Below are 12,786 nucleotides of genomic sequence, written 5' to 3'. Positions count from 1 at the left end.
TGTAAGTTATATTGTCTTCACAGTCAGATATAATTACCTGTGCTCAAGAAGTAGAAATGATGATAAAGCAGTTAGGAGCCCAACTGGAACAATTAAAAATGATTGTAAAATCCAAGACAGCTGTCCCAACGTCACAAGTTTTTGTAAGTATTTGCTATCAACTTTGACCTTGCTTAAGGGTGAATATACCTTTGAGTCCTATACAACTGAATCAGAAGTAATTATAATTATATTTAGTTACTAAAAATAGAATATTTGTTCTATACAAGTTGATCCTGTTCTTTACAGCTATTTTGTAGTAGTGTAAGTCCGATGAAGGAATCGCCCTTGCAGGCCATTGCTACTAAAGGAGATGCAGATCTGTGTTATGGTTGCCATAATTTCAGTAAAGATTGTGGCAGCAGAATGAATCCATAAGGCAGCGTTGAAAACATGTTCACAGGGGCTGGTTTAAAATTGCCTCCAGCAAAGAGGTGGTGTAACTTGTGACCTTTATGAAGAGACAGAGGATGATCACTGTGTTTACCGGGCCTATATGTATACTGACTTTCTGATTATCTGCACCACCTTATGGGCAAATCTGGTAGCCCTAAGGAGGTATAAGATGCACATGCAGTATTTTATAGAGCATTTTGAGGCTCTGAGAATTTTCTGTAACCATTCCTAATATTCGGTTTTAAAAACCAAGAAACAAAAGGCTAAGCTGTTTCACTTATTAGTAGGGCCTGATTAATTTTTTTAATGTTTGTTCTGTAAGTCAGTGACCTTTAATATGAATAAAAAACTTTATCTCACTGACCTAAAATCTTTAACTTGCTGCTCACAAGATATGCCCTAAGATGTATCCAGATTTTCCAGGTTCTTTTGAATCATGATTGAGCCAGATAAATCTGAGAGTAATGAGTTATATTTAGCTTTTTTTTTTTTTTAAAAGAAGCTATTTCCCCTTGACCTTTTGAGGTCAAGCATCCATAAATGTTTGGCTTTTTTGGGTAAATTAACTTTATGACAATCACTCCAAGATAAAATGCTTTGAAATAAAGTACAAGTTTTTTCTCATAACTTATGAGTCCAGTTGCTCTGTAGATTTTATTGTTTAACCTCGGGAGACTTTGACTTGTCTTCTGGAAGAATTAATTTCTTTACAAACACAAATTTGTTAAGAGTACAGTGATTTATAATTTTATTAGACAGTTGTATTTTGAACATTGCTTTCTCTTCCTCAGCCCATCTTCATCGCACTTTCCAACCTGTGGACTAGCTTCCAGGATGAAACTGTTTTGATTAGTGTCCTCAGTAATTTAACAACTCATCTTGTACCATTCCTGGGTGCTCATGAACTACTCTTTCCTGAGAAAGTCATACAGAATCTTCTTGATGGGCTGACTGTGAAAACTGATGTGTGTAGGGTAAAGGAACACCTGGGTAATAGAAATCATCTTTGACTTCCTCTTCCTCTTCAAATTGCCTCTAGAATAAAGTCACTCTTTTGTTTTAAAATTTTCATGCTTGGGGCACTTGGCAGCCTCAGTCCAAGGCGCATGGGTTCCTGAATCTCAGGGTCGTGAGAAGCCTCACGTTGGGTGTAGAGTTTACTTAAAAAAAAAAAAAAAGGTAAAATTTTCATGTACTCTCTTCCTGATAAGGTATTAAGCATCTTTCTTGATTAAAAGAGTACTAATGTTTGTCATAGAAAATGCGGAAAATAGAAAATATATCCACTGAGTACCTTACTATCCCGCAATGAACATTCTTGATGTTATTGTCAGTGTTTTTTTTTTTTTTAAAGATTTTATTTATTTATTTGACAGAGAGAGACACAGCGAGAGAGGGAACACAAGCAGGGGGAGTGGGAGAGGGAGAAGCAGGCTTCCCGCGGAGCAGGGAGCCCGATGCGGGGCTGGATCCCAGGACCTTGGGATCATGACCTGAGCCGAAGGCAGACACTTAACGACTGAGCCACCCAGGCACCCCTATTGTCAGTGTTTTAGTTGACAATGATGTTCCTTGCCTATGTGTTTCTATTGTAGTCTTCATGATTTTATTATTGATTGATTCATAGTAGAAAAGGATATTAATCCTTGCCATATTTGTTGCAAGTAAAGCTCTATTTCTTTGGAATGCTATTTGCCCTATATCTTCTTCAGAGTCAGGCTGAAATTTACAAATCAATGAATTTTATCCCTGTAAATGTGAGCTGATTTTAGACCCTTTAAGAGACACGTTGATTCTTATGGGAAGGCTGTCTTTATCAACAGACTGCTATTTACTTTTTTGTTGTCTTCTGTCTTAGTTACAGACAACTTGAAGTTAATGAGAAATGCCAAAATAGAGTCTAGGAGTTGTTGCCTAAAAAGGTTTTTCCAGAAATTGAAATTAGATAATTTACTCTCTAAATTTCCTTTTCAAATTCAAATTTTGTAAAAGTGGAAAATGAAAATGAAGTGGTGTTTCCATTCTTAAACTATTAGAATAAAAAAACCCCTGAAAACTAAATTAGAGAGACTCAAAGGCATCCTTCCAGTTCAAGTTTTTCCTACTCTTTTTATTTTATAAAAACAGCATATATACACAGATACTACCTGAAACTGAAAAGTTAAAGTCACCTCAACAGTAGATATTAGACTCAACCATGTTGACAAAACGATTTACTTCTTAGAGTTAACATGTCATTTCCCCCCATGTGCCACAACTTTATATTCAATAAGACACTATCCCATTACTGATCCCAGTGAATTGGGAGACCGAATACTCTTCTAAAAGAATTTAATTAACACTTGCCACATCTCATCACTGTTTTGAGGCTTTCAGGTATATCACGAAAAAAGAAGGAAGGTTTATTTTTCCCAGCATTTGCATTTACTTCTAGCTGTGGCCACAAGGGCATCTGCGGTATCTGCCGTAAGGATACAGGGCCCTGCCCAGAAGATTAGTATAAGGATTGCAAAAGCTAAGACCCTTGGGGATCGATGTTTTATAAATACGTGTTTTTGTTTGGAGAAAAAAATTTAGACAGTGTATTTATCACATGTAAATAAGTAAACCAACCACGATTAGGAAGAATTTTTAAAGTGTAAAGAACAAAAATTGTACACCTTGTTTATCAAAAGTAAGTTACTGAGAGAGATTTCCTTGAATCTTTCTGCTCAGAACATTCTCTGCTGTTTCAAGAAGCAATAGTCCTTGTGTATGAGCATCACATTCCAAGTATTTGGCCACCTAGTATATTACGAAGAGCTCTACTGTCTTGAATGAAGCTGATCTATCTCTATTTTAGTCATATAGCAGCCAGTCTTTTCTGCTCATTTCCTTGGGTTGTTTACTCTTCTCATTGACTAAAGTTTTTCTTGTCCTCCTCTTTCATTTTAGAAGATAGAGTACATCTGGCGGATTTCAGAAAACAAGAATGGCTTTTCCCAGAAACAACAGCAAATTTTGATAAATTGTTAATTCAGTATCGGGGATTTTGTGCTTACACATTTGCTACAACAGATGGTCTTCTCCTTCCAGGTATATTGTTGGGAACAACCTTACTTTGACTTCCCCATTTTTTCTTTGAATAAAGTGCTATCGTTGTCACTTATTCATTTTTTTTTTTTTTACTTATTCATTTTTTAAAATTTTATGGGATCTGATGATGAGCTAGGAAAGGAGCCACAAAGATGATCCAGACCGTCTTCATCTTTGAAGTACTCATAGAATAATCTGGTAGACTGACATAACCAAGAAATTATGCTACAAATGATAAGTGATGGAATGTGTATATAATGAAATATGGATGCCACAGTATCATAAAAAGATGGATGACTCATATGTCCAATGAAGGATTCGAGAAATTCACATGGCATTACTAAAATATATCATCTTCCAAAGTAATGACTTGAAAGAGCAACACTAATTTGGCTGGTTATGTTTATTACACAATATGCTGTCACCTTATGGTTATAGTCCATTAACATAAATCAGGATTTCTGGATAAGTCATATCTAAGGAGATGGCCAGTATTTTATCAAGTAAAATCTCTCAGTGATGTATGTATTATGAGAGTTTCCCCAAAATAAAGAGTAAACCAGAAATTATTATCCAAAAGTGCCCTATGAATTGGAAATAAAAAGTCAGCTAGGGCTAGAATGAAAAGAGTTTGACAAAATTATTTATTTATTTATTTATTTGAGAGAGAGAGGGAGAAAACACGAGCAGGGGGTGGGGCAGAGGGAGAAGCAGACTCCCCGCGGAGCAGGGAGCCCGATGCAGGACTCGATCCCAGGACCCTGGGATCATGACCCGAGCCGAAGGCAGACGCTTAACCGACTGAGCCGCCCAGGCGCCCCTGACAAAATTACTTCTAATTTACCTTACACCATTAATCTCCTCCTTTTCTTTGTTCTTTGTTATTTCTTTTGTTATGTTTCACAGTTGGGTATTACTTTTTTATTAGAAAGAAGGTGACACTGTGGCTTACCGGTTAGGGTCCTTTTCAGATGATGTCGCCGACTTCATTGCCAGCCAGTCTCCCTTGCTCACTGCTCCAGGCTCACTGGCCTTCTTGCTATTCTTGAACGTTCCAAACACATTTTCACCTCAGCCTTTGCCTTGCTATTCCCTCTACTTGGAAAACTCTATCCCACATAAAGCTACGTATCTTGCTACTTCATTTTGTTCAAACTTCCTAGATCACCCAATTTAAAATATCAACCTCACCCTCTTCTTTTTACTATGTGTTTAGCTGGCTTTATGTTTAATTATTTTTTCTGCAGTACTCTCTGACCTATGATATATTTGTTGATCTACTGAGAGCAGGAAATTTGTTTTCTTTTATATCCTTAGTGCCAGGAATAAGGCCAATAAATTTTGTTGAACAAGTGAAAAAATAAGTAAGACAGTATTACTGTGTCTCACCAACTATGTGGATATTTAATAATCCATATTTTATGTAGTATCCATTCACAGTGGGAAATATTTTCTAACATTGAAACTTGTATTGGGGGTCCCTGGCTGGCTCAATCGGTGGAACATGCGACTCTCGCTCTTGGGATTTTGAGTTCAAGCCCCACGTTGGATGTAGAGCTTACTTAAAAATAAAAAAATCTTAAAAAAAAGAAAAAGAAGAAACCTCTATTTTGGAAAAAAGTCCCATCTTTGTAGTTTTTATAGAATTATTTTTAAAAACAATGCTTGTAGTAGTTTAGTTAAAGGAGATTTGAAAAAACCATCAGACGACTAAGTGATTCTCATAAAAGATTTTCAAACACCTTATATCTGGATAGTAAGTTTTTATATAAACCATACTTTAAAATAATTTAATATGAATTTCACATAAAATATAATTTAATAAAATGTATAATTTAAAATTGCAAATTGTGGGACACCTGGGTGGCTCAGTCGGTTAAGCGTCTGCCTTTGGCTCAGGTCATGATCCCAGGGTCCTGGGATCGAGTCCTGCATCGGGCTCCCTGCTCTGCGGGGAGCCTGCTTCTCCCTCTGCCTCTGCCTCTCTCTCTGTCTCTGTCTCTCATGAGTAAATAAATAAAGTCTTTAAAAAAATTTGCAAATTGTACTATTTTAGCAAAATGAAAAGTGTAAGTCATATGTTAAATATGCAGTAGATAGGGGATGGTTTTATGGTTTTATTACATAGAATCACTTAATATTTCATGCCTAATTCATTTCCTTTTCTTAATTTTCAGGAAATCCAGGAATTGGGATTTTGAAATATAAAGAAAAGTATTACACTTTCAATACCAGAGATGCTGCATACTTATTTGCAGAAAATCCTGAAAATTATATTGATTTAATTAGAGAAAAGGCCAAAAAAAATGCAGAATTAATTCAGCTCCTGGAGCTTCATCAACAGTTTGAAACCCTCATTCCATATTCTCATGTAAGCAGAGTCAGTATTTTAAGAATTTATGACTTTTAAAAGAATACTTAATTAAAAAGTCAGACTTTGTTGTAGAATGGTTCCTAAGTCCAGGCAGAGACAGGATCCAAAGAGGGCCTTTAACGCTCTCAGAAAGACATTCACCCTTGAAGAGGGACACTAATGAAATCCGTAAAGAATAATGAAAACAAGCAAAGGAGTCAAGTTGATGAATTAGACTGGAGAACTCTGGAAGAGAAATACTACATTTAGATAAATAATTGAAACTATAGTATTTCCTTATCTAAAATTAAAGGAGCTTAGGGCAGGTAACACAGGTGATAACTTAGAGCTGTAAGATAACAGGTCTGTGTGTCTGTCTCGGCACTGGTACCATATTGCTTTCATTACTATTGCTTTCTGGGATATTTTATTACCTGATAGGGCAAGCTCTTTCCTTTCCCTTTTCCTTTTTGAAAATTGTCTTAGATAGTCATGCATGAATCATTATATATCCATGTAATTTTCTTAATAAATTTGCCAAGTTTCCCCCAAAATCTTCCTGAGATTTTAACTGGAATTGCATTAAAATAATCAAATGAAATAATCAAGTAATTGTTTATGTTTATTATATTGGGTTGTCCCATCCATAAGAAGTACCCTTTACTTAGCTTTTTTAAAAATAGTGGTTTTATTAATTATGTCTTAATAAAACATAATGGTTTTAGTTAGATTTTTTACTCTGCCTACTTCTAAAACTGTAGGTGATCCTAGCAGTGACTGGTAGGGATAATAATAATATATGTTTTTCAATATGATGACACTCAGTATGATGACACCTCCATTGAATTAACAATTCTCCTACGGAATGGGTTTGTTTCTAGGCTCTTGATTGCATTGCACTGGCCTAGGCTCTCCCAGTTTTATATTTTTTATTCTTTTGTTGTGTCTTTTCACAAATGAAATTTTTTCAATTTCATATGTAGTTTATTGTTCTTTTTTCTTTCATGTCTTCAACTTTTGTGTCTTGTTTAAGAAATCCTCAAGTATCTTAGATCATAAAAATATTCTCCTACATTGTTTTACAACAATTATGGATTTACCTTTCACACCCAAGTCTTTAATTGACTTGGATTTGATTTTTGTGTCTAGGGGGAGGTGAAGATCTAATTTTAACTTTTTTTCCTTTTGAGTAGTGAATTGTCCCAGACCACTTGTTCAGTGCTCTGTCCTTTCCCCGAATCTACAGTGTCTTCTATGCACAGGCTTAATTTTTAGGCTCTCTATTCATCTTACTAGAGCCTTATAATAAGTTTTGATGCCTATAGACTAAGTTCTCCCACCCTTTCCTCTCTAAAGAAACTTGGCTATGCTTGACTCTTGACTTTCTGTTATAAATTAGAGAATTACATTGTCAAGTTCCATAAAAAACCTTGAAGGCATTATGAATTTGCCTGTCTATAGACAAGAATTTTTTGGCCTTGCTGCCACTTAATATAACTTACGGAGTTGTAAGATACCTCAAAGACAGTGAAAGGCTAGAATCAGATCATCAGAAAGGTGTGCTATATGTAGATAATGCGTAGTTTTCCATTAAAGAACAATTTCCCCCCATTTATTTGTTCTTGTTTTTCCCTTTCTGTATATTTAATTCCCAGCTCTTCTTCAGTGACCTTCATATTTCAAAGCTGTGGTTCTTATAATTATTTACTAGTCATTTACTTGAATTGTATAATATTGCTAATCATCTTGCAGCATGTTTTATCTATCCAACTATATCATAACATAGTTTTGAAGACAAAAATGATATCTTATGTTAAATGGTAGGGCAATCAGTGATTATCTATTGCTTGATTTGGAGTAAGAAGTTTTTTTTTTTTTAAAGATCTTATTTTTTTAAAAAAGATTTTATTTAAGAGAGTGAGAGAGAGAGCATGAGCTGAAGGCAGATGGGGAGGGAGAGGCAGACTTCCCGATGAGCAGGGAGATGGATGCGGGACTCGATCCCAGGACCCTGAGATCATGACCCAAGCTGAAGGCAGATGCTTAACCAACTAAGCCATCCAGGCGCCCCTTGGAGTAAGTTAATCTTGAATGGATAAAGGAGATATGGCATATATATATATTAGGAATATTACTCAGCCATAAAAAAGAATGAAATCTTGCCATTTGCAACAACATGGTTGGCTCAAGAGGATATAATGCTAAGTGAAATAAGTCAGTCAGAGAAAGACAAATACCATATGATTTCATTCATGTGTGGAGTTTAAGAGACAAAAGCAAATGGACAAAGAGAAGAAGGGACAGACTCTTAAATATAGAGAACAAACTGGTGGTTGTCAGAGGACAGGTAGGTGGGGGAATGGGTGAAATAGGTGAGGGGATCAAGAGTACACTTAGCGTGAGGAGCACTGAGTAATGTTTAGAATTGTTGAATCACGGTATTGTACACCTGAAACTAATACAACACTGTTAGTTATACTAGAATAGAAGAAAAAAGAAGCTAATCTTCTCTCCCTTCTCTTCACTATGATCTGAGTTCTTTTTTTAAAGATTTTATTTATTTATTTGACAGAGAGAGACACAGCGAGAGAGGGAACACAAGTAGCGGGAGTGGGAGAGGGAGAGGCAGGCTTCCCGCGGAGCAGGGAGACCAGTGAGGGGCTCGATCCCAGGCCCCGGGGATCATGGCCTGAGCCGAAGGCAGACGCTTAACGACTGAGCCACCCAGGCGCCCCTGATCTGAGTTCTTTAGACCTCTACTACCCCCTCCAGCAATTTCATATACCGCATAATCATACCTTGTTTAGCCTGGAGTTAATATTTAATATTTTAATAGTGAGTTTCTGAGTGACACAGCAGAAAATCAAAATATCCAACTAAAACAAAAACCACCTTGGATAATATGCTGTGTATGCATAGTTTGGGTTTAAGATATATCCTAGGGGCTCCTGGCTGGCTTAGTTGGTAGAGCATGTGACTCTCTTCTCTGGGTCATGAGTTCGAGCCCCACATTGGGTGTAGAGATTATAAATAAATAAACTTTAAAAATCCCATCATCAGCTATCATTAAAAAAAGATATATCCTAAAGATGTTTTGATACTTCAAACAAATGTGATTTATATTTAATATTTAATGGCTATTTTAAACTTCTGTCAGTTTTCAACAAAGTATTTGCTTATGCTACCAATGTGAGAGGGGCATTTGAATTAGGAATGAGTGATGTTATGTTTTCCTCTTCCAAAGTATGTCTCCCATATTAAGTTCACAAAGTCAGGTACAAAGAAAGCCATAATGCCCAGGAAAGTTATCTCATTTAGCTCACAACTACAAGCTTATTTTCTCTGCTGTCTTTATGAGTATATTCCATGTTCAAAAATTCTTGTTTTTCTAATCTTTTTGTTAGTTTAGCTAAATATTTTTAGTTATCCCTAAATAATGCTTAGTTTTTTAATAATTACTAATCACAAAACTTGATTTCTTTAGATGAAGGATGTTGACAAACATATAAAACCAATTACAAAGTCTGAAAGTAGCACACAGACGGATACGCACATATTACCACCAACAATTGTGAGATCATATGAGTGGAATGAATGGGAATTAAGAAGAAAAGCCATAAAATTGGTTTGTAACAATATTTTCTAAAATTATTTATAGGTTGGGGATTTTTTTTTCTTTAGTTAAGACAGCAGAAGAGATGATTTATTGTATATATGTTACATTCAGCCACATACGAAAACAGAATTAGTCCCTCAAGTCACAGGTCCAGGGCATAGGACCAAAAGGGACAGTTTTGGTATGAGCAAGGTGGGTCTCTCAAAGGTGGTTGTTGCGATCAGATGGCAATGGACATTCTAGATCCATTGAATCAAGTTCTCGAAAGTCAGCATGCAGTCCAAGAGTTTGTACCAGCGTCCCTCGCCTCTGGCTTTCCTTATGTCTGCTCCTGTGGTTTCCATGGGTGTACAACCTAGCTGTTTGCTTGAACCTCTGCCTAATCTTTTTTGCTTCAGCCCCCACATCACTTCTTCCTCCACTTGGCTCACTTAGTCAGGGGGTTTCCAAGAAGACGGCGCTAAGGTCGAGAGGTATAGGTTGGGGAACTTTATTTTTATTATTTTTTAAAGATTTTATTTATTTATTGACAGAGAGACAGAGAGAGCACACAAGTAGGCAGAGCGGCAGGCTGAGGGAGAGGGAGAAGCAGGCTCTCGCTGAGCAGGGAGCCCGATGTGGGGCTCTATCCCAGGACCCCGGGATCATGACCTGAGCTAAAGGCAGCTGCTTAACTTGACTGAGCCACCCAGGCGCCCCTAGGTTGGGGAACTTTAATGTATTGTTACTCACAGAGTTAGTAATTTAAATTATTTATATAAACTAATGAGTTGCATACAGAGTTCTTTGCATATTAATTTGCCAGCTTTACCTTGTAAGATTGTCTTCTAATTTTAAGCATGTACAGAAGGATGAAACTATTCTCAAATTATACCATCCAGTAACTAGAACAATGGTAGTTGCTTGCTCTCTCTTTCTAGATCCATCTATTGTGCTAATCTATGAGGTTCTAGTATTTATTTTTTTAAAAGATTTTATTTATTTATTTGAGAGAGAGAATGAGATAGAGAGAGAGCATGAGAAGGGGGGAGGGTCAGAGGGAGAAGCAGACTCCCTGCTGAGCAGGGAGCCAGATGCAGGACTCGATCCTGGGACTCCAGGATCATGACCTGAGCCGAAGGCAGTCGCTTAACCAACTGAGCCACCCAGGCGCCCTATGAGGTTCTAGTATTTAAAGCACTCTCAGCTTCCTCTAATTATTGAACGTATACCCTTATCTTTTTTGGAATTTTTTTTTTTTTTTGAGGAGCAGAATATTACCTCTGTTATATCTCAGGTAGTGTTCCCTCTTGTTGTCAACATCTTCTCTACAGGCACTGAGCTCTCTTGTCCTTCTGATTCTCAGTTACTTTAATCATAAGAGGCACCTGCTCCTAAAGCATGGCTTTGAAACTCTTAGCCGTGTCTGACTCGGTGGAATTCCTCCCACTCACTCTTTTTACAGTACCTCCTCATTTTAAACAACAGGTATTTAGAGTATGAAGGAAACAAACTATTTTATATCTGTAGCCTTTTCTTAGTATATTTTGTGCATCTCTTCAACTGAAATCAGGTATGGAAATAAACAAAGGCTACCCAAATGGGAACAGAGGCTATTTATTCAAAGTTGGCTATAGCGAGGGAGTCAACCACCATCACTTGCAGTTGGCAGAAACTCCAAAGCAGGCAGGAGAAGTGGGAGAGCTTGATAGTGAAAGAGGGGAAGGTTTCGGGCGTTCTCTGATTAGAGGTTGTTGACATGGGGAAGATGGAGGTGGGCTAACTCAAAGTGGGGGATCTTACGTGATTGGTTTGGTGGGCATCGTTGGCTTTCTCTGGTTGGTCCTTAGTTGAAAGGTGGGGGCAGAAAAAAAAAAAAAGGGAAGCTGGCCAAGTCCTGCCTGTTCTGGGCTGATAACTATGGCTACAGATGTTGTGGGTCAGAGTTCTATTTTCATATAAGGTCTAGCCTTTGTCCATTTGTATATTCAGTGTTTTATAGGCTTTTCACCAACCTTGACATTTTTCTGGTGGCAGACACCCTTTCTGGTGGCAGCTTTTCAGTCCCTTGATTTCCTGGGATGAGAAAGGATTAGTTTCCTGGTACATCTTCCAGATCCTTTTGTTCCATTCCCGTCAGTCACTCTTCTGTAATTCATGAAGCTCCACTCCCTCCCCATGTTCTTTTCTGTTATCTATTAAACTCACTTGAGCCCATCGGATATATACTAGGTAACATAGATACCACTACTTTGTTCTTTAGAAGCTAATCATCTAGGAAGTGACATTGATACACTAAAAATATTTCAGTACCTCTTGGTAAGTGGTATAACAGAAGTGAAATAAAAGTTGACTAAATGACATTTTTTTTTTGGTCTGAGGTATAAATATGCAAAGGAGAAGAGGGGAATGATGGCTGGATAGCATATGAGAGGTAGAAGTGCCAACATAGGTCTGGACTGGAAATATAAAGAGATTGGGGTATTCGGTGGGGCTGCACTGCATATCGACTGACCCCCTCTTCTCATTGCTCAACCTCCACTTCATTCTGATTCCCACCGGAGACCTAATTATCCTCTAGAAATTGCATCATGTTGAATGCCAGCTCCCGATGTATTACCAGTACAACCTGCTGATAGGACAAAACTGAGTGTACTGCTTAAAGCTGTAGGAGGAACCACCACCTCAGCAGAGCTTTGGCAGTGTCTTGAGGGGGAGCAGCAAGGTCAGAATTTATTGAGAATGCGAAGTACGGTGGAAGGCAGGTCTTACAATGCCAAGGGCAGGTCAGGGGACAGGAGGAAGGCTTGAACTGGATTGGGTAAAGATCATGAAAGAGCAGCCCAGCACTGACGGGAGTAGAGGGTAAAGATTTATGGGGCAGTGGTGCAAAGAATGTTAGGGCTTAATCTCTGTTGATGCTTACTACTGAAGATGCGTCTTTCAGGATGTTCTGTAGTGAACACTGAAGATATTTGTCTTCACAGGGGTCTCTTGGAATGGTAAAATCCTGCTAATGAGGACAACGGAATAACGAAGTCATATTAATGTAGACCATAAACTCAGTGTAGGGGAAGTAGTTTCAGTTCTCACTCACCCACAGTGTCTCAAAATCTGGAATGTTTCCTCTCATTCCAGGTCTCTACTTTTTAACTCAGGCTCTAATGCTTCTGAGTTTTTTTCTTGGACTTCCTCATCACTTCAGTAAATCCTAGTCTCCTTTTTATAAACTCCTCTTTGCTTCCCAGCCTGAGTAATCTGTTTAACTTCATGTTTACTAGTAATCCATAAAAAGAGCAAGCAAGATGTAGAATACTATAAAATATAA

The 12,786-nt window shown here is 37.5% G+C and overlaps 1 protein-coding gene across 5 annotated transcripts in view; it reads left to right on the top strand.

Moving 5' to 3' along the window:
• Positions 1 to 12,786, top strand: part of CFAP206 (cilia and flagella associated protein 206) — a 31,037-nt gene that overhangs the window by 17,316 nt on the left and 935 nt on the right. For all 5 annotated transcript variants that reach the window (XM_027602795.1, XM_027602797.1, XM_027602799.1 and 2 more), the window contains 5 exons: positions 24 to 143; positions 1,227 to 1,425; positions 3,370 to 3,510; positions 5,688 to 5,881; positions 9,348 to 9,488. In XM_027602795.1, the coding sequence (XP_027458596.1) occupies positions 24 to 143; positions 1,227 to 1,425; positions 3,370 to 3,510; positions 5,688 to 5,881; positions 9,348 to 9,488 (795 nt within the window). The remainder of the gene's footprint in view (positions 1 to 23; positions 144 to 1,226; positions 1,426 to 3,369; positions 3,511 to 5,687; positions 5,882 to 9,347; positions 9,489 to 12,786) is intronic.

The sequence above is a fragment of the Zalophus californianus genome, chromosome 7 (genome assembly GCF_009762305.2).
Source record: "Zalophus californianus isolate mZalCal1 chromosome 7, mZalCal1.pri.v2, whole genome shotgun sequence".
NCBI lineage: Eukaryota > Metazoa > Chordata > Mammalia > Carnivora > Otariidae > Zalophus > Zalophus californianus.
Note: the sequence above shows the minus strand (reverse complement) of the source record. Positions and strands in the feature narration are given on the sequence as shown.